We start from the raw sequence: 27,190 nt of genomic DNA on the forward strand, positions 1-27,190 counted from the left end.
CAGAGATGCGGCTTATACTCAGTGCGGCTTGTATTCGTGAATTTACTGTAATTTATTAAAAAGTACATACATTGGGCATTTGGTTTTGGTTTTTTCACTGATAAGGATATACAATAAAATAGTCTGGAGACCACCTAGTTAGGCAACCAAAATTATCACCTTCTGCAAATTCAGAGGGACAAAAAAGATAGTCTCAACTAAAGCTATAATGAAAGACAGATATCTATATAGGTACTTTGCCAACTGACTGTACATTTTGGTGATTTAAATTGTGGTTTAAGCTGATGTGAACAAGACTAGATTACATCAGGAAGGCACCAATCTCCTGAGAAGAATGGTGCTAGGCAATACTCCATTCTAACAATCATCCTTTGAGCAAATACTGTACTTTACAAATTCATACTCTCCAGAACTGTTTTGTCCATTGTTCCTAAAGAAAACTCCTGCACAGCAACTTTCTTTCCTTAGCCTGGAGCCTGAAGTCTTTAACCAGCTTTCTTGGGTGAACTACATTTGCACACCCACAGTAGAATTTATACCCCACTTCTGTGCTTATTAAACAAGTGCTACTGCAGTTATTCAATTAAAAAGAAAAACAAAACAAAAAACCCAACTCCACTTTGACTTCAGGGAAAAAAAACCCCACTTACTTTCTTCCTGCATTCGTGCTAAAATTTGCACATCTGTAACATCATTTAGCTTGTAATTAGACCCAATAGAGTCTTCATCCATCTCTGATGCACTTAATTCACTGTCCAGAGAAGACTGTGGACTTAGTGGAGGATTTCTATCTCCTGAAATTTTAAGATGACCTATGAAAAAAAAAACAAAGTAACAGGAATTGTTGCTATAAAAAAAAAAGCAAGTTGCATTTCCTTTCCTGTAAAAACCAGTCTGAAGAAATTGTACTGAGACATTGATCTGACAAACCATTTGAAACATTTGATTATTTTACTGCAAACCTAGGCTGAAAATGTAACTTACAAAAGCAGAGCTTAGCCATTACCTTTTAAAATGGGCAACTTCATAAAATCTTTGCAGTCGTGTTAAAACAAATTAGTGGCAAATAATAAACTGGGCAATGGCTCTCATGCAGTGCAGGCTTCTGTAAAAGTCCACAGTGAACTAGTGACAGCTGGATTGTAAATGCAATGTTTTTTCACCTTCCTTGTAAGCTAACTTAAATTAAATTACATACAATAAGTCAACAGTCTGACTTCAGAGTGGGTACATTCCAGGCATCAATTTTCTCATGCAAAGAAAGTGTCTATCTACAGTGCAGAATAAAAGTAGAAAACATTGCCAGAAGCTACTGTTTACACTGATGGCTACAAATTCTCATGAAATGCTTAACTGGAATGAATGTTTTTTCCTTTTATTACATTGTTCCCATCTTGGAGGTACTGATGGATACACTGCATACCAAATGTTCAGTTACTACACAATAGGATAATTGAAAAAGATTTCACAACTACCAACTCCTACCCTTTGAACATCTACCATGGAACTTGCACCCCTGTCAATTACAGGGTCACTTCCAGAAGCCACTTGGAACTCCACAGTATGAACCCTATGTGTTTTGGTCTAACTGCTAATCACATATATCAGTGATTTTTGGGACACTGACACCCAAAGAAAACATTTTACATGTTTCTCATGCCAGAAAGGATGTAAAAAAGCCCTTCCTAAAAAGCTTAAATACTGCATGATGCACACATCCTACAAAACACTGGAAAGTTCTGGAATCTTTCTTACTCTAGCTCAATGCAAATGTTGTCTATCTGAGCACATTTGTGAAAGGAAGAGGAGGAAGAAAGGAAAAGACCAGACACACAGTGACTTACCTGAGGTACCAGGAGGTATGAGCTGTTTGACTAAAGCAGATTTCACTGGTGTTGAGGAGGGAGAGTTGAAGCCACTGCTGTAGGGGCTACCAGTATTTGGACTGTAGGAGCTTGCGTAACTGACTGCACTGAAAGGGCTGCTGTACAAACTCTGTCTCTTGAGAGCTGCAGGAAAGAGGGGAAAAGTGATAAATTATACTGAATGAATCAATGAAAAACAAATACAATACTATATTACGTCTTTAGTGTGATTTAATTATTATACAGTTCAAGCAGAAAACTTCAGTCACCAGGAAATTTTTCCTTTCTTCAGCCCTAGATATAACCACAATGTGAAAAGAGGGAGAGAAGAGGGTAAGACAAGACAGTGACAAATATTTTCCTTTTAAAAGTCAGATCTAAAATCCTGTCTTTGAGATGTCCAGTGCAGGTGCTAGGAAGCAGCAGGAAGGCAGTAGCAGCTCAGTTACACTAATATACACCCTATACACAATTACGTAAACCAGAGCACACCATGAAGTGACACTTTCAGACCTGTCTGAATCACACAATACTTCTACAGCAACACCAAGACTGGCACCACACAACTAAGCAGTATCACCTACAAAATTTCCCTAATAGCTTTTCATTTTAGCATATGCTTAAGGCAAATGCTTCTGTTTAGATTTGTGGGTACCATGAACCTACCAGACTAAAGCAAACTGGCTATTTCCTACTCCTAACCTTCTGTTCTAATGACTTGGGATTTTTTGACCATAGGCTTCAACCTCATACGCAATATAACATCTAAATTGGGTACATTCCTCTGCCATTTACTGTAAATGTTTCAGTGTTGATGTATTTTCAGATGAATTTTAAACAGTGATGAACACTATGATACTGAAATTCTGCTGGTTGTCAGGTGTATTATTTGTCTAGTTACTTGACTATTTTGCTCAAAAGTTTGCATTTTAAATATAACAGAAAATGGAATTTCAATTACGGAGGTAGTGGGATCCAAAAGATATTTAGGCACTTCTGCTACAAATCAGTTCCTTTGCTGCTGAAGTGTATTTATGCAGAAATATATATAAGAACAAATTATGTTGCAAAATGTTAAGATGAAAAAGCTAGAAATCCCAACTTGATGTTATATAAATCCAGATTAGATTTAGTTGCAGCTGCTGAAAGTAAGCTATTAAAAAAAATTGTGTGACATTTTTCTTAATGGAAAGGGGCTTCTATGAGTGCAGTAAGAATTAGGCTAGTGATAGCAGTAGACAAAAAAAAAATAATTAAGTGAACCCAAATTTCCTTACTAAAAATCATTGCTGCTTTGACATTATAAGCCAAAACAGACTATAGTTGCATGAAATGCTGCTTTCAGCAGCAAAGCCCAGCAAAGTTTTGGTTTCTCCCTTTGCTCTGGTCACTACATCCTCAGTTGTCCAGTGCAAACATTGGCGGGGCTGCCCTATTATCTGACCTACTAAAGTAGATTTAACAGGAGATATTTTAACAGGTAACAGGAGTATTTTAACTGATTACCTTACTTAATCAGTTATTAAGAATGCCTCCCAAAAAATGTATCATCCAACCTAGCCAATGGCAGAATGCAGCACAAAGACAAAAGCAGCAGAAATTATAACTGACTTTGCAGCAAATTCCTAAAATTGCATCTTGTATAAAGATCCTTTCTAAACCAGTTAATACTACCAGTGTTTTAGTTAGAGTGAAAAGACAGTTATGCATGAAGGGGGAAAGGCTTATATTCGAGCTTTCACCGCAAGTCTTAAACAATATGTGTTAATTTCAGCAATCTGTGAATTCACTAAATTCTAGCAAGTATTCATGAGGTATCTTCCGTTTATTTTGAGTGTTAGAAGGGAAAACCTCCATTTTATGATGAAGCTCTGTAAACAAAACCAGTAATTACAAGTCTCTCTGTTCTGGGTGATGATGATGAGGCCTTTGATATCAGCTTCTAGCATTTATAAAAGAACCCCAAAGCATCTATTCCAATTGAATCTTTGTTCTCACACACACACAAAAAAATCTACCTTTCATCTCTTGCCAAAAATGTCATTAAAAATCCTGAAATGTAAGTCCTGCACAACAGTTCTTTCTTTTGCATTTATTACACAGACAAGTATTTTAAACTACTAACCACAAATTAGAAAACAGTTCTGCTACTGTATAGGCTTAGAAAAAGGCTCTTTGTATACACACATAATGATACAAAGTATTTGATCATACACAGATTTTTTTTTTTGGATGAAACTTAGCATGATTTTGCTACATTTAAAAAGTTTGCTCCAGTATGTGGTGAGACTTGATACACGCAGCAGTTTTCCTCCTAGCTAGTGTGAACCTTCTTCAGCACAGTACATTTTCCCAAAAAAAAAAAAAAAAAAAAGATTCAAATCCATTTTCTGGACCAGAATTCCTAAAGGTTTTCTTACAGGGACTTCTGTGATTCAGGAAAATATTGCTGTTTTACAAATAGCAATATGGTCTTCATTAGGAGTGTCAGACAAAATTAGCAAGACAGATAATTATTTTAGCATTAAAATGATCCTAATACTAAACAGTGGCTTACAAAAGATTACACATTAGCTTTCAAAACACCAGAAGGGAGAGTTGATAATCAACAAGTTTATTCTAATGCAAATTTTCTTTCATAACATTCAGAAACAGTATGCAGCATCTAATTCCTTTTAGTTATGATTTTGCTGAAATGGTCTCAAGTTTCTCTTTCACTGTAGAAAATAGGAAAATGTGACTGCAGCATACCTAAAGTTCCCTCTAGTCTGAACACACTTCCAACACTTGCTCTTCAATTGTAAACCTGACTGCTGACAAGGCAGTGCATTAGTAAATGCTAACAGTAGCATGGAGCTGAGAGCTCTTCTTCCCTCCTTTATTGTCATACAATGAAAAATACAATGGAAGAAGAAAATGTGAAATACAAGAGTGCATTCGAGATTGAAAAAGAGGAAAAAGATATTAAGATTAGAGAAGTGACAACAGGAACTAACAATGTAAAAAGAGTCAATGCAAAAGAAGAATCAGCAAGGATTCAGGAAAGAAAGTTACAGAAGTGTGAAAAACCTTATCCATGGAGACTGGAACCAGAATCTATGAACTGAACCAGTAGCTAGTAACAGATTAAGTGACGGGTCCATGAGGCACAAGTACTATGCAAAACACAAGTTAAATGATACTCCTGAAGTTGGCATTAGGAAATACACAGAAAGTTATAAGAAAAACTACTTCTCCAGTGGAGCTCCCTGCTACCTTCATTCTGTAAAGGAAAATGGTTGCTCTAAAAGACAATTTTCTGTTTTGTTGAAAATTCATTTTTACATGCAATCTGCTCCAACTAGCATGTGCCCATCTTTTCTACTGTTAGTAATTCCATCAATTAATACTATAGATTAATTCTGGTATTCTTGCAAGTATCACTGCCAGAAGCAGATCTGCAAGTCTAGAGGAAAACAAAAAAAAAGAGGTGAAGTTACCTAAACACATCGTTTGAATGATAAAACTTTCAAATGTGTCCATTTCACAGAGAAGTTTCCTGCCATTCTGCTTCAGCTATGAATTTTTAAAGATGCCCTACGGGTAACAGAATTTGTGGTACTTCTAGAAGACTTCTACTCAGTTCTGAAAGAAGTTAAACCATAAACAGAATTATGTCAATCAACTGCTATCCATTCATAAATACTCAGTAGTATTCACATTCCCAAACCTGTATCATCATTCATAAATCCCTGTGATGTGAGTGCTTTTTGTTGTTTAGAATCTCAGTCTTTACCTGTATCTAGCCATATATCATGTTAACTGTTCAGGTAAATTTTTAATAGACATTTGTCCAGGCAGCATAAAAAAGCACAAGAAATAGGGAAGACTGAGGGTGACTTGTACTGTAGGCACTTTCACCACTATGTCCACAATTTTTGTAAGAATAAAGAATGGATTCAAATTTTATTAAGAACAGTTTTAGTACAAACCAGAATAAAGACAGTTTGCTCCAGAAAACAAGGACAGGAAAGAAGTTACAGTCAAATAAACTCAGCACAAAGTTTATGTATAACTATAGAAAGGATGTGGCCATTGGAACCACTCCCGGAACTGTGTGTTCATACACTCTTAGCTCAAGTCCAACCATTCTGCTAATTCCTGAAGATAACAGTTTAACATGGGGCAGCAGCAGACTGCAGAAAGAAGGAACAGGAAGAAAATAGCTATTAATAGCAAGAAAGTGAGTTATCTCAGTATAATTAAAAAAAACATAGGCTCCAACAAAGAAACAAAATAAAGCAAGAAACTAGATGGACAATGAATTCTAATCAGACCTTCAGCATTTTGCTGCTGGTTTGACATAAAGTCTGGTAATAGAAGGATGGAGAATGCAGACTTTCATTCTCACAGAGTCAAACACTCTCTAGTTTTGACTATAACTAACTAATTAGTATTAGGAAGAATCAAACTCTGGATTTTTTAAAAATTTGACTGATCTTAAACTACTGGGGATGGGAGAAAAAGAAATTATCATCTCCCCAAAGTGTCAAAAAATTAAGCCTCCATTGCTTTAGATGAAATAAAAGAGGTAATTAGTAGAAAACCAAGCTCCATGCTAACATTCTAACCATTATGATACATTAATACAGTCTTCTATTTTAAAAAAGAATGAGAAAACTTTCAAGTTAAAAACATTGTTTCTTCCTGAAAGCATCAGACCAAACTATGCAGGTATTATTATAAAACTCTGAAATCATGACTCATGAACTAAGGCCTTCTTTCATTTCATATAATCTAGAAAATGAGTAGAATCAATGACTTCGTAAACCATAATGAAAGTTTGAGAAACAAGTAATCTTATCTCACAACCATTACCTAATTTTGATGCTGTTTCAGAATAAATACATACAACCCAGTGGTTTTAGTATGCAGAAACTCACCTGACATTGTTTGTTCCAGCTTGTGGATCAGTGACTTTTTAGCACATTCAACATCAGGACTTGGGTAATCCAGTACCTGTCTGCACCAAACCAATGGACTGACACTTTTTGCAGTGGATTCAGTTTTTTCTTTGGAGATGTATATAACCTGGAAAAGAGAGAAAAAAAAAATTTATGAGGATAGACAAAAGCATAAGATCAGACATGCAACAGAATACCACAGAATATGCTACTTCTGTTTTTACTCTATCGACACTATAGTACAACCCCAAAAGATAAAGAAAGCACAGATTTGACCCTAAAATTTTGGATAGACTATAATAGCGGTAACATGGACTTCACACACATTATGTATATGGACAATTTCACTGTCGCATAAATGTACAAATTAAGATTAATCTTTTCCAATTCACCTGAAAGAAATGAAACAGTATGCAATAGAGAACTCTTGTTTTCCTAAACAAAGGAAGCAATTAGCATCTTAGTAGCCAAGGAGCAGTGCTAAAGTACACACAACTACTGTTTCAGTGGCCTTGAACAATAAACAATTTTTATTTATTATTTCTATTCTAGCACCTGATCTTTCCATTCTCTTTGAACACAGAACAAAGGGACTATCTCTGTCCTAAGGAGGTATGCAGTCAAGCATTAGCAACAAGGAAAAAGAGATAATGCACATAGGAGAGTAGAGAGAAACAATGAGATCATATTGTTCTGCCAGATGTACTGAAGCATGTCTGTCAGCATCTCCATTAATTTTGTCAGCATCTCCATTAATTTAACATTAACATTCCATGACTTAAGAAAGTAGTAGTCCAGTTTAAAGACTCTAGAAATTTAGCTGAAAAACTCCTCTTCCCTCAACAGACACATTAAAGGAAAAGTCATAACCAATCACACACTCAAAACAGGGAACTTGAAGCCTTACTTTGGACTTCTTATAAGACCCAAACTTGGAAATGTGGTTCAGCAAAAGACAACAGTGAACTGCAAGACACACAACTCTAACGAGAGATTATGTATGTAGAAACAGCTAAATGAGTGTTTCTTCTAGAGTAATGACAGACTTCATATTCCAAGTGAATATGATTGTATGCCACAGCATCACTTAGGAACATCTGACAGTCTACTCAGACACGCTTCTGTACAAAATACACAGCAAAAATTGTTCTCTTTATGCCAATGACATTAGCAACACAGAAGTTATTTCCCACAACTTTCTCTCTACAAGATTATCTCATCTCTCCTCTGTAATTCTAGAACTTGAACTCTGTTTGTGTTATAATAGCTTTTAGAGATTTTTTTGTAATTACTACCATTAAGTTCACTTCTTAAAAAGCTTCCAAAGAAACACGTTTATAAAATCACCCAAAACACTGATCTTTGTTAAGAGCGAGCCCCAAAACACTCTTCCCTCTAACACTGAAATTAGCAAGCCATGCTTGCAGATCCAGGAGAAAAAATATTTCTTAGCTGCCAGGTTTAAAAAAAAAATGAAGCTGTTTGTAACAATCAAAATAGTCACTACAACTTGCTGTAGTTCAAGGGGTTTATGCTTTGGCCAATATCATGCTGTCTGTCATAACTGCTTTTGTAGAAATGCCTGCAATCTTCACAGGCACTCAGCCCAAAAGAAAAGCTAAAAGCCCTTCATGTATTTATAGCCCTGAAGATCCTTGAAAAGCACAAGAGTCACTCAATTTTCACAGTTGTGTAAACAAAGATGCCACTTTCTGTAATTTCTATGGCATCTCCATACTGTTGGAAGTAAATTTTAACATTTATCTCTGTAACACTTTGAATTTACTGTCTTTTAACACTTTCCTGTACTCCTTTCTGTCCTAAGGTGTGTTTATACAATACAAAGAGGTGTCAAAGGCAACAAGCCCAGCTTTTGCCCAGTACAGGCCAGACTCACTCCTAGTTCTCTGGATAACTGACATGCCTTGCCGTGTTTGAAAAGTTCCATGCACATTCAGAGTGTTTACAGTGGCAGCCAGTATAAAAGGCAAGAAATTAAAGTGCATGTCCTCTTTGAGAAACACACAAAAGGGACACCTTGAACAAACATACAAGATTGTTCTAATCAAAACTCTACCTGGTATTTTAAGCTTCAACACATTCTTTTCAGGAATTCCCAGCTGTTGCATTTGTTTCACAAGCAGTTTATTTACTGAAGCAATCCAGGCTCACACAGCTCCCTCTTTTCCACCTCCCTTTCTAATCAAATATATATTGCAAATATATATTCCCCTACCTCTTTCCAGTCAACTGTTTTCCTTGATCAACCTTTGTTTCATAACTTAGACTTCAAGGTAAGACAGAACTTGAGAACATATGTATTTCATGCAACTCCACTACCTCACAACACACACATGTACACTGATGCAGTGACAAATCAGCTCTTTCAGGGCAATTTCTTGCACATTATGCAATTACGGAGTCTCATTATAAAGCAGCGATCTTAATATCTAACCCGACAAAGGACAGCCAATCTCAAGTTTGGAGACTGACTTAATTCAACTTGCTTTGCCTAACTTTGATTTTACAAGAATCAAAAGGACCAAGGGCAAGCCAAAGAATCCGAGTGATGCTTCTATTACCTCTTCCTCTCTTCCCAACATCAGAAAAAGAACAGGTATATGAAGCATCTACAACTAACTTCACACAGCTAAGTGGTCTTCTTTGTCAAACTGTTTGACCCAAAAGATACAGGTCCTCCTTAGCTGAAGGACCTTCCAGAACAGATCCCATTTGTACCTGTCACTGCATTCTACAGCAATACAACAGCACTGATTGGCAGTACAGCAACTTCAAGACCGAAGATTACCAGAATAACTTCTTACATCTTTAACAACTGTAAATCAACTCTCCCAAAACAGGAAGTTAAAAACGATTGAGGAAGCTGACAACTTATAGTTGCCACTCACACTACAAATGTTAATATACCAGAAACATATACTCCAATCTCTGCACAGAAAAAAAGACTCTACAACTCAGTGATATAAGGTAAAGTAGAAGAAAACAGTGCATTAAAAGGAGCTCAGGAGCTTTGATCTACTTTGAAACAACACTAAGAAGACCAGACACTATGACTCTGCTGCAGCCATTAATATTACCTTCCTTTGGCTCTTACTAGTTAGCCACACCACAACAGCACCAAGTTGAGGCTGAAAGCAGCCAGGGGCTCTACTGATTAGTTCCAGGAAGATGCAGCACAAAAAAGGGTGGAGCTTTTGTAGGAAGGCTGCTGTGACTACAAGCATATATGATGTCAGCCAAATGGGGCAAGCTGCAGCGCATTGCACTGGGACACAGCTGAGTCAGAAAAGGCTTTGAAGAAAGAGGACACACCACTGAGTGGAATATCTGTGTACAGATTACCTCACCTGAGGAACACCTCCCAGTGCATTAAAATACAAGAGGCTAGTTACCACAGGCATGAAACAAGAAGCTGAGATTCTAACTGGGAAAAAAAAAAGGAAGTGTCTTTTTGTATCAATATCCTTCCACTGCTCAGTGTAAGAGTGAGGGGAAACATGCAGATGAACATGAAGTCACAAATCTGAATTAGACAGAAGATGGCACATGGAAGGAATTTGAAGTTAGAGTTCATTTATTTTAGCTTCATTAGCTTTAAGCAAAAACTGGAAGGTACAATAAAGGAAATTAAATGGGAACACACAAAACATGATGCATGCAAAAGCAAGACAAAAAACCTGAAGACATGATGAGGAGAAAAAGCTGAAATCCAAGGACAGAGCAATAAGAAATGCCCCTAAAATACAAGAAGGAAATTTCACAGCGAAAAGCTACTGAAAATACATAAATCAGGAGATCATAATACTGGACAGTCTTGGAAATAGATAATTTACAACACAACAGTGTCAATCTAAACTATTTTAAAACAACTTAAAAGTTTTGGGAAACCCTATCTTGAAGTGGCTTAAGCATGTTAAAATGTAAGATGAATTTTGAATGGACAGTAAAGATCTGAAAAGCATCTCTGGTTGAAAGTCAAATCAACCAAAAAATTAAGTGACATCCCTGCACTTATGTGGTCCAAGGATTTCCTTTCTTTCTCCCCACCCCACAAAATTCCTATACAGTTGTACCTGACCGAGATACACATTGCTTAGCCTGTAATTATTAGTTTTCAGCTCTACTTCACAGAATACTTTTAGTTCAGAGAGATGCACAAAACTCCAGTCTATGACTATAGACTCCAGGATATTGATACTACAAAACCCTCTGACAGTCTCATTAAACCTTCATATTACAGTGGCACATCTCAGCTACATGATGCAATTTTCAAGTAGAATTAAGAATATCCAAGAGGTTGCAAAGTGCAATTTGGAACAAAACTATCCTTCTATGCCCAACAATTAGATAGTTAGCTGTGCCCCAGCAAGTTGCTGGAAATTACTGCCATTGTTCATTTCCTCCTCCAAAAGAACATGTTCGTGTCGGAAAAGGATGTTGTAGAATGGGAAATGGGCCATCAAAAACACCATCATGTAGTTTCCCTAGAACTATCACACAAATTATACAACTGAGAGCTTGAGAAGCTGTACAACTTGAGAAGCTTCTCATAAAAAATTTGTTAGAGCATATGCACTCAAACATAGCATTGTTGATATTTACATTGAAGAGAAAAAAGTTGCAAAGTTCTGTATCCTACTAAAGGTGCTCCAAAACAAAATTCTGTTTAATGACTATGCTTGAGAGCTCTACCAACACCTACAAGTAGTAGAAATGTGAATCATGCCTTAACAAGACATGACTATGTAGTAAATTTCAGGACTATAATTAGGACAGTAAAGGAAACCCATATCAAAGCTCTCGTTGTATCTAAATATCAAGCATGTTTAAAAGCTACAATTATCACAAAGAAAGTCAGAAATGGAAATAGTTCTTCCTCAGGATTCTTCCTCCAGCCCTCAAAAATCTGTTTCACGACAAACATGGATCTCTCAAAGACACTAATCAAAGTATTATTTAATGTTAGAAGTTGTTCTTCATTATAAAACTGGCAACTTCAATAACCCTTGCTTTTCCTACATGCTTCTTTTCATATTATCTTCCTAGTTTGTGAAGATATTATCTGAATTTGGTTAAACCCCAACAACTTTAAATCAACTTGACTTTTTTATCTGCCACAAAATGAAAAGCAGCAATTTCTCTTTTCCTTACGCCATGGAACAGAAATTGATCAGAATCTGCCCAGCTTCCAAGGAGCCTAAACCACATTAATACAATGAAATGCAGCAGTTGAATAGGAAATGCTGCAATGTAATTTCAGCAATGGGGTTTCATTCAGGTAGAGCTCCATCCTAAAACAGTCATGGTATACTTTACCAGCTCACTATGGCAAACCAGGATTCCAAAACAATGTTAGTGCTCAAGGGACATCTAGCAATATGAGATGGAACACAACCATTACAGATGACAATCATGTATCTCAAACAGGCCCTTAGCCAACTAACGATAATGGATCGTGGAATGAAAACTTACACTATTGTAAACAGGTGCAAATTAGAAATAGCTGCTGAATGAGAGTGAGTATAATAGTACAAGTATGTGCCTTCCATTTTAACTAGTCAGGATACACAACCAATCTGAGTTTTTAAAAAACACTGAAACTATTGCTTTAGCTATTTAGTTAGTATAAAAAAACAGCAATAATTTCATTTTAAATACACAGTATAAATACACAGTATTTATTGTTTGTAAATGAGGTCAGTCAACTGTCAGCTATTTTAACCCTACCAAGGAGACTTTATGCTGACATGAGAACATGGGTGCTAGGCTAGTTTTTATAGCACTGTCATTTAAAAAGGACACAACTGTTCTGAAGTTTGCTGAGCAATGACATGTACAAAATAGATACACAGTAAGCTCTATACTCTCTTATGCACATGCTGCAAGTAAATTTTGAAGAAAAGCACTGCATATTTTACTCATCTTTAACACAAAACTTCTCAGAAAGCTTAGGTGAATGATCGTGTAACAAGTTACCACAAAGGAAGTTACAGTGGGTTCACAGCACAGTAACTACCACAACACAGTAATTGCCCACGTGTGCACACTTATCCTGCAATAAACTCAAGACCCAATAAACTATTTTAAAAGCAGCATGGCAAGCCACCCTGCACACTGTTATCCAAGTGTCTCCAACGTGCTGCACTTCCACACCCAACCTTACCCAGCAAGTCAGGCAAGGAGGAGCACACCACTTCTCTGAAGATTTCTCCACTCTGGTCACCCCTTCCACCCTTATGTCTTTTCAACTGATTAGTATGAAAAGACGCATTCAGATTGAACTTTGAAAAAAACTAAATTTGATGCAATCTGGTTCAAGAACAGCTAAACAGGAACACCCACAGAGTAGATTATGAAAGTCACTGATAACTGGAGGAAATTATCAGTAGACTTAAAGCTTACATGGGTCTGTGCAGAGCTCAGTACAGTGTGCAAATACAGATGTGCCCACCTACAGGACCTTATCAGGAAGAAAGTTTCTGCCCATTAAATACCATTCAGAAGCATATAGACAAGAAACCTAATCTAAATTCACTGAAATATTTACAATAATTTACAACATAATTTGAAGATTGCCTCATGGGAAAATGCTTAAAACTTGAAGTGTATCTGGATTTCAATAACCACAGAGAAGAAAAACAATAAAGAAAAAATATAAACAGTCCCAAAGTTCACTAATACTGTAAGGATGTTTTAATAGCTAATGCTGCTATTAAAACAGCAGTGTCAAAGTTCCTTTGCTTGTTTGCTAACTGCATCTTCTCCTTTACTTTGTACTTTACACTTCTCTTCTGCATATTTATCTAAATGCAAATAAAGAATTAAAAGCTAAAAATGAGCTAATTAACTCCACAATGTAGATTTAAAGAAACATGTCACATTCTAGTGTCAATTTCAATCACAGTATCAAGTGTTCTGTCTTAAATTCACAGCCACTAATCTCATGCAAATACTAAATGTAAAACAATGTAATTTTAACAGTTAAGAAAACTATTTCTTCTGCCACAACAAGGCTGCAGACAACTTCATAATGGGGTATGAAAATGTCTGTATTATACAAAACAGAAAAGAACAGTATAACCAGCATTCTTTACCACCTATCATTGCCCACACTAAGATCCTTTTGAAATCAAAAGTAAAGACCAATCTTAACTTCTGTATGTAAACAAGAAAAACAGGCAAGATGAATGAGTTTTTACGAACCAACAAGGATTTAAATTCAGTTTGTTTCCACAAGAGGTTTCTTCAGTTGCTAAGAGGTATTTGATTTTTACAATGTATAATCCCATATTTTCTACAGGATTTTGGATTAAGCAGTAGTGATGCAAATCCACTGGAACCTCAAAAAGTTCATATGAAACTTAACTGAGTACATTCACCCTTTCAGTTGATTAAACTTTTTTATGAGTAACCTTGCATAACCAAGGCCTTAGGAGCAGGATCTTTAAGAAACTGTTTAGGAAAATCCACTTACATCAACTCCTCCTATCTTCACAGGCTTGTTTCTTTCAGATTGCTCCATTTGCCCTCTGCAAATTTCAAACTTCATTAAGAGCAATAACCTCCATTAATCAAATGCATAAATACAAAGTGATCTTACCTTCACAGGGCAATAAAAAGAGTTGGACTATTTAGAGTCGCAACAATTGAATTAGAAGGTATTTAGAAATTCCAAGAGTTTGATTTCCATTTTTATTAAGCACTCTGGAACAAAAAAATCATCCATCTAGCCAAACTATGTCTAACATTAACTGCATATTAAACTACAGCAGGAAAACATTTTTAAAAAATAACTAAATATCCACATTTTGTGATACGTATGACAATTAGTAAATTTTTACAATTGCTCTTTTTTTGTTTCATGCTTTTGTGTCTCAGTCAGTGTCCCGTGCCTGAGATTGAAAATTAGCTGCTAAAACACTTCAGCATTACGGTTGCCAAAATATTAGTAAAGGAATGAAGAAGTGCAAAAGACTGCCTGTAAGTTTTGCTGTCTTTTGAGCACTAGAGCTTGCACAGAAACATGATGGTGCCACAATTACTGGCAGCCAAACACCTGACACCAGCAAGGGCAGTGCTCAGCGAACCATGCAGCTGCCCCGTGAGTGCCCAGAACTGCGTCAACAAAAACACACAGCACTTATGCCACCACTGCCACCATAAACTGTGTCAGGACATTCGCTTAAGAGACTCAATGATTTAGAATGAATACATAAAAGGTAAGATCTATTGTCACTAGGATGCACTACATTTACAAATTTGGCCATCCCACTCCAAACTTGCTGTGCAAATTTACTATATTCTATTTCCTATAAGAAACAGAATCCTGTAGATTACAGGGCATACAGTGAGAAATAAGAGTAGTTGGCTTGCCCAGACTCATCTTCTGGAAGATGATTTAATTCAGTGTTGGATGAGAATAAACTTATGTTCTCATACTTCTCCAGTGGATCAGGCTGAATGTCAGGCAAATGACTTCTCCAAGAAAGTGCACACAGTCTCCTCCCTGAGCAACTAAAACATTGCTCATGCATGGAATCATTCCAGCATTTTTAAAGGCATTTCTAACTCTGAAAGACATTTTTGTTTGTTTTGTAAATTTGTCTGCATGTTTGCTTCCAGAGATCTTTGTAGATGGACCTACAACCAGTTCTGCCACAAGACAGTTTGCTTGTGTCATACTTTTTGTCCCTGTACATGCTTCCCTTGCATTTGTCTGTTGACACAGTGTTGACACGGTGCTCCTCCCCACTATTTCTCCTGCAGCTCTGAGGCTGCCCCTCAACAACTGTCATAGGAAACTTCAAAACGACAGCTGGAGACAGCGTGATGCTTGGAGAGAGCAAGGCTTCTTGATTCTCAGTGGAAGCTCATCCAAGTGTAATAATGACAAGGCAAACAGCCACCTGCAGCTGTTTCTGCTAGAGCAGCAGGATAAGCAGTCCATTTATAACGAAGGAGCCACCTAAGGGAAACCGTGATCCTACACCATTAGTAATAAATTAGAACACCTAAGGGCAACACGTTTATAAGATGAAAAAGTGTTACATTCGCTGTCTTTACAGCTGAAAGAAATCTAGGCATAAAAGATGCCTGATGCCTATCTGAAGTCTAACAGTACCTGTGGGCTAATTCTGAACTACCTGAGAAATTTCCCACAAGTTTCTCAACGCCTCCCCGCCGCCGGCACTCACGAAAACCCTGATGGCGATTCTGGGCAGCTCTGGAGCCCGCTCGGTGTCCGAGTGCCCCGAAGGAAGGCTCCGGCCGCAGCCGAACAGCAGCGCAGAGCCGCGGGCCTCCAGGGAGCTCCAACGCCGTGAAGCCAAACACCCTTCCCCGGCAAGCTTCGGTACGTCTCGCAGAGCTCATTAAGCCCTTCACCCAGCCCAGAGGGCGAGGCTGCCTCCGCACACAAAGCCCCGAGACCCCCTCCGACATGAGGCACACGCCTGGAAACAGCCCCTTCCCCCCAGGCACGGCGGGGGAAGGGGGACGGGGACCCCTGCCCGCCTCTCACCAACCCGCCCCTTCCCCACCCCAGCCGCCTCCTCACCAGCCGGTCTCGTCCTCATCGCAGCCGGCCAGCCGCTCCAGCTCCTCCGGCCTGAGCACCGCCGCGTCGTCCAGGAGGCCGTTGCCGCCACTGCCCGCCTCGCCGCCGCCGGGCTCCTCGGGGAGCGAACGCCGGGCGGCGGCCCTGGGGCTGAGACAGCGCCCGTCGGGCGACGAGGAGGCGGCGGGGGGCGGCGAGGAGGGCCCGACGCTCGGCAGGCGCTTGGGGCTGGCGGGACCGGCGGGCAAGGCGCCGTGGCGGCTGCGAAGCTGTTCATTCTGCTTCTCTAGCTTCTTCACCAGCTCCTGAAGCTTCCGCACCTCCGCGTCCGCGTTCACGCCCGAGCCGACATCCTCCATGGCGGCCGCCGGCAGAGCGGCGGCTGCGCGGGGAGAGGCGGCCGTGCCGCCCCGTGTACGCGGCCGGGCGGCCGGCGGCGAGGCAGGGCCGGGGCGGGGCGCAGGACGCACATCCGCCGCCGCCATGTCACCGCCTCCCGCTCGGCCGCCGGAACCGCCACCCCTCGCGCCGCCTTCCCTCCGGGCGGCCCTGCGCGGAGCGCAGTGACAGGGAAGGGCAGGACATGGCAGGGCACGGAGTGGCACGGCGTGGCACGGCGCGGCACGGCGCGGAATGGTGTGCGATGGCCGAGCATGGCGGCGGCTCGCTGCACTAGCGGCGGGAGGCTGTGACTCAGCCCCGCTTGGGGCCGTCTCAGGGGCTCTTGCGGTAGCTTCGCTCCTGAGCGAGCGGCCTGGCCTGGCCTGGCCTGGCCTGGCCTCCCGTGTCTTGGGCACCGCAGGTCCCAGACAGAAGTTGTACGGTACGCCCCGGAATCCCTTCCAAAAACGTTCAAAACCTGGTCCAAGGCCTAGGTAATAGTGTTGAGCCTACTGTGTATGGTGGACATGTGAACTGAACATCCTTTGAGTCTACATTTTGTATAAATATATGCATAGTCATTTATAGGTTGTGATTTTGCCATTCATAGCAAATAGGATTGTGTTCACTGGGCCGTGTGTTCCAGTACAAAGTTCTTCATATTCAGGTGGAACTATCTCTGCATTGCTTTCTGCCCATTGCATCTTGTCTTATTTCTTGTGTTGTTTTGTATCTTGTGATAAATGGTTTCCAAATTTCATTGGCTGGCATTGTGGGGATGCTCTGTGTTCCCCTTCCCCAATCCCCTGAGAGACTGTGTCCTTAGTACCGCCCCTTCACAATTTTTTGATCTTTCCAAGTTCCATCTACTCAACAGCTTCATTTTGGAGTCGGTTTTAGCTGGGAAGAACACCACTAAGTGGGCTAGAGGGTGGCTGGAGTCTGCAGGGACTGACATTGTCATGAGTAGTTTTTACCAGGCTCTGGAAGGGAAGAAGGAAAATAAGTCTGGGGTGTTCAGACTTGCAGGATGTGCTGAAAAGTTGCAAAGTTTAGGGACAGTAAATGCCACACAATCTGGGTTTAGGTATGGTGCATGGACTGCTGGCATGTTGAGACTGCCAGGCACGAGTTTACAGCATCCTTACAAGACTAGGTCACTTCCTTGCCTGATGCAACACTGTCCCCTTACACATCCAAAGATTACATTATCTGTATGTATAGCATTGTTTGAGGGTTTATTCTGGGGTGGTTTTGTACTGTTACTGTTAGCTTCTCACCAGAAGGCCTTTGATCCATAAATGCAATTTATGTAATTATTTTCCCAAAACAATTATCACCTTAAGTGTTTAACTGTATCAAAATACATCAGGGCTAGTATCTTTTAACAGAACAATTTTAATTACTCTTATGGTAATGTCTTCATTATCTGCAAATGAACAGATTTGTGTAATTCTCACAGCTATAAAAGTACTAAACAGTTTTGACTCATGAGCTGAGACCTTTGGCACTTTGCTCACTGACACCATGTTAATGATCATCATAACTCCTTAGAGACTGGTCTGTAAATCAGTTTGTAAATCCAGCTCGTTCTTTATGTCTGTATGATATGGTAAAAAGTCAAGTGCTGTGAGGGAATCTAGATATATTCAGTGAGAACAGTTACAGTAATTTCACTATTATAAGCTGCACCATTTTGACTAAAATTTTGCTCCCACCCCGGAAATGTGGCTTACACTAAGGAGCGGCTAATATGTGTAAAATTTTCTGAAATTTCCAACCCTGGAAATGCAGCCGAGGTGCCGAGCGGAGCACCTGCCAGTAAAACCCAGGATTTTGCGATTGTTACAAATTAGTTACTCTGTTGCACGGCGGGTGCAGGAGGGCTCTGTGCCGGCAGCGCAGGGGGTGGAGGGAGGTGGGGGGCTCCATGCTGCCATCCCCGTGGCTCAAGGGGGAGGCAGGGGCTCCGTGCTGCCATCCCCGCGGCCCGTGGGGGATGTGGGGAGCTCCTGCCCCCGCCTGCCACCGCAGGAGCAGGGGGGCTCCTTCCCCTCCTGCTGCCGCCGCTGTCGTGGGTGCCGGCGGGCTCCATCCCCACCTACCACCGCGGGGCAGCGCCGGGCCGGGGTGAGCGAGCCCAGCAGCAGTGGTGACTGGCCCCGAGCGGCCCCGCTGAGCTGGGCCACCTGACCCCATTGGCAGCCCCGAGCGGGCCGAGCCTGCACAGCCCAAGCCGAGCCAGTAAACCCCGCCATGCCGCAATTCTGTTACTATTTGGCAACTTGGTTGCACACGGGTCCTCGCTGCAAATGACAGAGCGGCTTATAATCAGGTGCGGCTACGAAATGTTGCCAACACCCGGAGGTGCAGCTTATAGTCCGTGTGGCTTGTAATCATGAAATTACTGTACTTACCAACAGAATTTACAGTCCTCCAAAAGGCAAGGAAAACTATTAGATAAAGGTTTTTTACCATAAGAATCTTCCACGACACTGACAGTGGCACTGCTGACAATTCAGTGATTGGTGGGTCTTAACCTATGCAGGGAAGTTTATTTCAAATTAGAACATTTATAGCAGGACCGCACGATATAATTATTCTTCTGTAACTATCCTCAGGCCAAACATCAGTGGCACAAGAAACCCTCGTTCACTTGAATTAATCATGTTTTTATAGTAGCAATAGGAGGAATGTAATCCTTTTTGCACTGCAGCTACTGGGTTCAGAGGGGACTGGTGGCTGGAACTGGGAGCATGACAGAGTGTGAAGTGGGGCTGTGCAGCTGCTCCTGGTGATTCTGTCATGTTTAGGGGCCTCCTCTGTTAGGTAATGGAGCAACTCTGGTCATCCTGCCTCTCCTCTATTTCCTCTTCCTTCTCCCTTCCTCTTCTCCCAGTTAATTTTATGATCTGTCTGTCCCCCAGATTTCCTACTCCAACTTTCTGTCCCCTGCTGACAGCATTACTTTGCTGCTGTAAAAATTGCTGTAGCAATTTTTTCTCCCCACAAGATACACACTCTGGCAGGTGTGTGTGGACAAAGGGAAAAAGAAGAGAAGGGAAGAGAAAAAAGTTTTAGAAAAAAGTTCCTGAACTGCTGAATCATCTGCTATTTTTACGAAGAGTAAGGGCAGTAGAAATGAGCTGAAGGAGTCACTGCTTATTAGTCACCATAGTCTGTGCTTTGAATAGCAAGAACCATGATTCTGCTTTCTCATTCATTCTTGTGCTGAGAATGCCCTTCTCATGTGCTGGGAACTGAAGAGCAGCAAGGCTTGGACCATAAGCTTCCTATGAAATATCGAGTCAATAATAGGCTTCCATGACCTTCTTGCTCCTCAGATTGCAAGCTTGCACTGGCCAGATGTGAGACCACACCCAAGCATTATATAGAAATAGTATTAATAGTAATGCCATAAAAATGAAACCTTTCCACTGCATCACAAGAGCAAGAGAAATTCCTCTGTAAGTGAAATTAGATCTGTTGCAGAGTTTTTTGTGAACAACTGTGATTGCACCCACGCTGTGTTTTCCCTTTTCACAGAGAGGGAGGTGAAAAGCAGCCTTTCCACAGCACTGTTTTCCAGATCTCAGGAAATGCATGGGTGCTTCTCTTGTCTGAGGTTCTAAACTCATGAGATGAGGGGAAATGAGGAGTGGTCTCTCCAAAGGAAAGGAAGTCTGAACAAGTCTCTCATGTCACTCAAATAATTCAACACACATCCTTCTGACAAGTGGTTCCTAGAAAAAGGCCACCAGGAGCCTTGTTTTGCTGACCTTTGAGCTTTCTAGCACAGACAGCCCTATGGTTGGTTTCTCACAACTGTGATTTGCTGAATTGTTGTCTTTACATCTGTCAGAACTTAGAATCTGATTTCACTTGTTACCTGGGAGGACAATCCCTAAGGGGGAACAGTACATGAAGATTGGCAGATACATGGTGGGAAGTTACCATTTGTTGTAAATATTTAACTTGATGCCTGGAAAACCGGACTGGTTTTTAAGCAGCTTTGTTTTACTCTTGCAGAAGGGTTGTTGCCTACCAGACTTCTCAAAGGAGGTGTTCAGGAGGCCCACACATGTTTGTGTTAGGCAGTGTTTAGCTAAACCTTTGACAAAATATAAAGTTATGTTTATCATTACAATATATGGCATGTGCAGACATTGAATACAGAGTGGAAGAAGCATGTTCCTGTCATAATATGTCCTTTTCAGAATTAAAGTCAGGACTGTTCATCTGGTTCTACTAAAAGAACTAACATTGTAACTTTAGTTATTTATAAAAGATACCTCTGAGTATATCAGGCTCATCAGTGATGAGACAACGCATTTAGCCCTTTAGATTGGAGTTTGGAAACTCAAAAATTCAGTGTCTCTGCACACATCTTCAGTACCCATCCCCTAAGAACTGTAAACAGCAGTGAGCTGTGCATAAATACACTTTAAAAGTCTTTATAATTTTTGAAAAGTGTTTTCTGCTGACAGTGTCATGGATGAGAGACCCACGATCAGTACATTGTTCTCCTTACCAAGTTACAAGCCTGCCTGAAGGGCAGGCAAAATTCCAGCTAGATTCTGCTATTGAAAGTACATCTATTTTTGGTATCATCATGTAGAAAATGTAGCTCTTTGGCATGAATTTATATGCCTGTTCTTTTTCTGTACAGAAAAAAAAAAGATTTTAACATTTTGACCACAGCTATCTTTAAACATGTATTTTGTGCTCTGGAGCCAGAGCAATTCTAGGATACTGGATAATCAGATTCCTAAAGAGGCTGATATTCATGGCATACCGTGTGGCTAGGAAATGTATGTACTTAAACTTTTTAGTTTTTATAATTAGTGTACTGATTATCCTTTTCAAATATAGTCACATTTGAGCATTGTAATAAATTTTTCATATCACAAAATTGCAGAGTGGCGGAGGTTGGAAGGGACCTGAAGATCATCTGGTTCAAGCCCCCTGCTCAAGCAAGGCCACCTGTTCGACCATGTCCTGATGGCTTTTGACTATCTCCAAGCATGGAGACTCCACAACCTTGCTGGGCAGCCTGTGCCAGTGCACAGTCACCCTCTGAGTGAAAAAAAATAAATACATTGTTTCCTGATGTTCAGATGGACCCTCCTGTGTTTCAGTTTGTGCCCAGTGCCCCTGTGGCTGGAAATAGGCTGTCTCTCTCCCCTTGGCACACTCCCTTCAGGCATTTATATGCACTAGTAAGATCCATGCTCCCTACCTTTTCTTTTCTGCAGTCAGAGTGCTCAGCCTTTCTCTTATCAGTTATTCAGTCCCTTCATTTTTGTGGCCCTTTGCCAGACTGTCTCTGCAATGTCTAATTCTCCCTTGTACTGGGGAGCCCAGAACTGGACACAGGACTCTGGATGTGGTTTCTGAGTAAGGAGGGAATAATCATGACTCAGCCTGCTGGCCACACTTTGTGTGAATCAGACCAGGAACCACTCACCTTCTTCACAGTGAGGACTTGTTGCTGACTAATCTCTGTGTCCTCCAGAAGCCCCAGTCCCTTTTCTGCCAAGTTGCTTTTCAGCTGGGTGACCCTCAGCAGATACTGGTGCAGGGGGTAGCTCCTCCCCAGCTGCAGGACTTTGCAATTCTGGATGAAGCTCACAAAATTCTTCAGCCAGAGGACCCTCTGGATGGCAGCATGACCTCTGGTGTATCAGCCGCTCCTCCCAGGGTGGTGTCATCAGCAAACCTGCTGGGGATACACCCAGCCCCATCATCCAGGTCATTAATGAAGACATTGAACAGGACTGGACCTGTAGGGGACAATATTAGGTACTGACCCCCAAATAGACTTTGTGCTACTGACCACTGCCTTTTGGGCCTGGGTCACTAAAGACACCTGTTCTGCCCCAGTCTGCTCTGTGGATTTAGGGGAAGGTTGTTTGTTGCACTCTGGGTAATGCATGGGAGAAACAACAAAAGTATCTGCAAGTTCAACAACAAACAAACTTTTATTTGCAAACTTTAGAACATTAAGGTAGAGTAAGGACCTTGGCAAATTTTAAAACAGCATCCAGACAAAGTAAGGCACTTCACAAACTTTAAATAAGCAAACTTAAACTTAGCTAAATTTAAATTATTCAGACACAACAAGGTACTTTCTAAGGTATTGACTGGAATTTTTTAGACTGGCTTGCAATATATTTTGAGAAGAAATAAGGAGAAAAAAAAAGAAAAGAAGAGAAAAAAGAAGAGGAAAAAGAGAAAAGGAAAAGAAAAAAGAAAAAAAGAAAGAAAGAAAAAAGAAAGAAAAGAAAAAGAAAAGAAAAGAAAAGAAAAGAAAAGAAAAGAAAAGAAAAGAAAAGAAAAGAAAAGAAAAGAAAAGAAAAGAAAAGAAAAGAAAAGAAAAGAAAATTCAGTTTCGTTATGGAGGTAGCTACCAGTATTTCATGTTTATCAATCATTTGGAAATAACTTAATTGCTCTTTAAAGAATTGCTGAGCTCAGCATACTTGACATGCTGTGGTGACATTGAAATGTCTCAGAACATTGGGAAAGGATTTTCTGTTGTCAGGAAGATTCATGATTTATATTCATGTTAGTGCAGTGATTTACCCACTCACTTGGGTAACAGTGAGTGAAACCTGACATGTCTCCACCCATATGAAGCAACATGTTCTGTCATTCAAAAAAAAGTTCCTAAATTTACTGAGAACTCTCCCAACATACCTTAAGCCAATGCTGGAAGGAAAAAGACTTCATTGCACTCTAGAAGTTTTTAATTGTCCGTCTGCACTTTTTTTAACATGAAAAAGCACCAAATCTTCAGAATGCAAAGTAATTGGAAAATCAACTTTCAAATGTGTAGAAAGTTTGAAATGCTGCATACTGGAAAAGCTAGTATATTTTAAATGACTTTTTGCTCAAATTTGCAGAAAAAAATTGTTACTGAAGAGGAGAGTGTATGCACATTGCTTAGACAAAACTTTGCCATTAAATTAGGTTATTCTCGATTTATTGATGTTTTGTATTTAACAGGGCTCTGCTTCTCTCTGAAGACGGTATGCTAATGCTGACAAAAATAATTTTTATTAAGATTTGCCATCAAGAAAGGAAGATGTGTGGCCATGAGTAACCAAAATACTGTATGTAAACAAAAGAATTAGCAAAGAAGCCTGAGATATTACATTGGTACCTGAGTCTGGAGAGAAAATGAGAATATGTTATTTGAGAAGTGGCATATCACTATATAATGCAACTTTTGCTCTTTTTATTCTTCCCTGTTCTCTTTTGAGAAAGCCTTTGGCTATTTTGCACAGTATCGAAGGTATCCATCGCCATCTAGTGACACCACGTTGTGCCCGAGTCTGAGCAAGTAACCAGAGCGTTCCCAGGGAGAAGATGGTGCACCAGGGCTCTTGCCACCCTCTTTCAGTGGTCTTGAGGTCAGGAGACCTCGGTCCTGGCTCTGGTGAGTCAGGGCTTACTCCTGAGGAGGTGGCTCAGAGAGGGTACAAATGTGTGTGGAGAGTTTCTAGTGGGACAGCTCTTGCCATGCCTGTGCAGTGGGGAGGCAGCACAGGTATGTGTGTGCTCTGGCCTCTGCACTGGCATTTTCCTGCCCATATTTTGGTAGTGCTTGGAGAGGACACCTTGCACAGTGGAAGAAGTTCCATGTATTTGGATGATGCCATGAAGTAAAATCCTATGGTGTAATCAGTCCCAACACTTACTGATCTTTTCTTCAAGACTTTTATTATTCAAGGCAGTGTCATGATGTTTTCCTTTTGGATTCTTATATGGTAATGTTTTACTATATCAAATGAGGGCTGATTTTACCCAACAGTGGTAAAAATAACAAATAAATAATAGGACTGAGTAAAACATTCCTTCTGTCTCCTATTGCTCAAATAAACCAGCTAACCTCAGTGAAGAGCCATGTTAGCCACTGTGCCCTCTGTAGCAGGGAAACTAAAAGAAAATTAAAATTCATTTGTTTCCCAGAGCATGTTTCTTGGGGCCTAATTGAGTGCATACCTTTTTTGCTGAAGTCCACAAGAAGAACCGTCATTAGATTCCCCACTGCAAGAATATTATAGGGTTTGTGAATGAGAGGCAAATTGGGAAAACATTGTTTAGAAATCACAGTGGAATACAAGAGCAGGCTGTCGAGGAAGGGGGGCAGGAGACACCCCCCTGGAAGGGCTTGCAGGCAAATGGCCCTCTTATAGTGGCTCTCAGCAAAGTCTGGTCTTGATATGACAGGTCACTGACTATAAGTCAGTAGGCTTGATACAGAGATTCAGCTGCCCAGCTACAGGTGGATATTGATAAACAGTTTGATGTAAAAAATATCAGGACAAATGTATACCATTATTTTCCTACCAAATTACAGTAATTTCACAATTATAAGCCACACCATTTTGACTAAAATTTTTGTACAAACCCGGAGTGCGGCTTATAATCAGGTGCGGCTTATATATGGACAAAGAACAAAAAGTTGCTGTTTTAGTTTGGAGGACAGGTGTCTGCTGAGAAAGGCAGTAACTTCTCTTTGAAATGGAGAATGTAAACCCCCTCCCTCCAAATTATTACAATTTTGAAATCAAGGGGCTTTCAGGCAAAAATGTGGGAATTAGAAATAACAGTTCTTTTCTAGGAAAATTAAAATAGAAATACAGTACTACAAAGAAACAAACCCCAAACCCTGACAAAGTCAGAGTACAACCTGACACCCTGTCAGGCAGGGTGTTGGTAGCAGTCCCATTAAATGGTGGTTGCAGTCCTCCTGCAGTGACAGATGTGATTCAGTTGGAGCAGTGCTCCTGCAGAAGGTGCAGTTTCCCTCCGGAGGTCCAGTGGTGATGTGGAGAAATCCGGTTTTCCTCTGGAGTCCAGTGGAGAAATGGGCTCCCTTAGTGTCCCAAAACCTCTGTTTTTATCTTGGTAAGAAATGTTGGGCTCTTCCCCCTGGCTGGAGCAACTTCCAATGGGATGAAGTAATTTTATCAGTCACACAGTGGGACTCAATGGGCCATTAGCAGAAAATGACTCTTGGAGGAAGGATGGGTTGTGAAAAGATAAAGAACAATGCCCCGCCTGGTTTCAATGGATGGCCTATTAGCAGAATATCTGCCATTGAGATAAGGATCACTGCCCCCACCCTCAACAGATGGTGATAGAATAGATACCTTTTATCACGCTCTGTATTTTAACGTGTGGCTTATAATCAGGTGCGGCTTATATATGGACAAAGAATGAAAAGTTGCTGGCACCCGGAAGTGCGGCTTATACTCAGTGCAGCTTATAATCGTGAAATTACTGTATTTGTTTCTCTTCTAATACTATCACAGTATTCGCCAAGCAGACTGGGATTTTTTTCTTCTTCAGTAATGACTGCAACAGCAAGAGTGTACAGTACAACTAATCTTAATTATTTTCATGTGGTTTTGCTTTATTTTACAGACATGTTACAGACTGCTAAACATTAGAAAAACCAGCCTGAATGGTCTGTGTCATTATTCATGTTCCTGCTTTATATTTCTTCTGTTTCTGTTATTATCCCCCTAAGATTTTAAGGTCTTTGTTTGGAGCAGTTATCCAACTTTTTTTTTAAGTGCTTCATTTTTGTCTGGTACATGTAATAGAACTACTCAAGGGGAAGTCAAGCTTTGCAAAATATAACTAGCTGAAGTATTATTTTTAAAATATTGGTGCTACTCAGCTGATCTGAAGCCAGAATGGTTCAGTCAGATAACTGTGGAAGGCAACTGGAATTCCTGCAAGAATTCCTCCAAAATTTATCTTTGTGCACCAGAAATTATCTTCAGCATGTATCCCAAAGGAAGAAAAATTATGGAAATAGCTCCATTCACAATTAACTGGGAAACCCTGAACTTTATAAAGTAAAGAGTGAGTCTACATGGAACAGAAAATGAAAAAATGTCTTGCCAGACAAAAGGCGTGTGAAAATGTCAAAAGTCAAGCTTAGGAAGAGGCTGCAAAAGAAATTTAAGCAAATAGTAAAAGGTAGCTTGGCCATATAAACAACAAAAAAGGAATGCATGCCTTATAAATCATGGATGTGGTTGCAATTAAAGGTAATTAAGGTTCCACCCCAAACTACCTGATTATTTGGCTCAGCATGAGTAATGATAATGTTGCAGTACACAGAGCTAAACCCAAAGATGTTCGTGAGAATGGGTGTGGAAAGAGAAATTGTTTTGCGTGAGGTGAAAATGAAGGGCAAAGAGCTCACCTGTCAAGGAGGACCAGTACAGAGATAATAAATCCAGTAGTAAGGTTTTTACTAAAACAGACAACAATACCATATGATTAAAAGAATAAAAATGAACTAGCAGTATTTAAGGAAAAAATTGATGCATGAAAGTTCATTATGATGATTTCAGTTGTCTACAAGGACGCAACATTTTGTGAAAGAAACAGATAAAAAG

General features: G+C 40.3%; 2 protein-coding genes across 2 annotated transcripts in view; one reads left to right on the forward strand and one right to left on the reverse strand.

The window, feature by feature from the left end:
* Positions 1-16,804, reverse strand: part of SLAIN2 (SLAIN motif family member 2) — a 37,649-nt gene extending 20,845 nt beyond the window's left edge. Inside the window, 5 exon segments of the mRNA XM_033060054.1 lie at positions 651-812; positions 1,845-2,009; positions 6,788-6,892; positions 6,895-6,935; positions 16,386-16,804. Of these exon segments, the coding sequence (XP_032915945.1) occupies positions 651-812; positions 1,845-2,009; positions 6,788-6,892; positions 6,895-6,935; positions 16,386-16,744 (832 nt within the window). The 5' untranslated portion in view covers positions 16,745-16,804.
* Positions 16,805-16,900: 96 nt separating this feature from the next.
* TEC (tec protein tyrosine kinase) overlaps positions 16,901-27,190 on the forward strand; it is a 66,049-nt gene continuing 55,759 nt past the window's right edge. The window contains exon 1 of the mRNA XM_033061125.2: positions 16,901-17,260. The gene's annotated coding sequence lies outside the window, so the exon portion shown is untranslated. The remainder of the gene's footprint in view (positions 17,261-27,190) is intronic.

The sequence above is a fragment of the Catharus ustulatus genome, chromosome 5 (genome assembly GCF_009819885.2).
Source record: "Catharus ustulatus isolate bCatUst1 chromosome 5, bCatUst1.pri.v2, whole genome shotgun sequence".
NCBI lineage: Eukaryota > Metazoa > Chordata > Aves > Passeriformes > Turdidae > Catharus > Catharus ustulatus.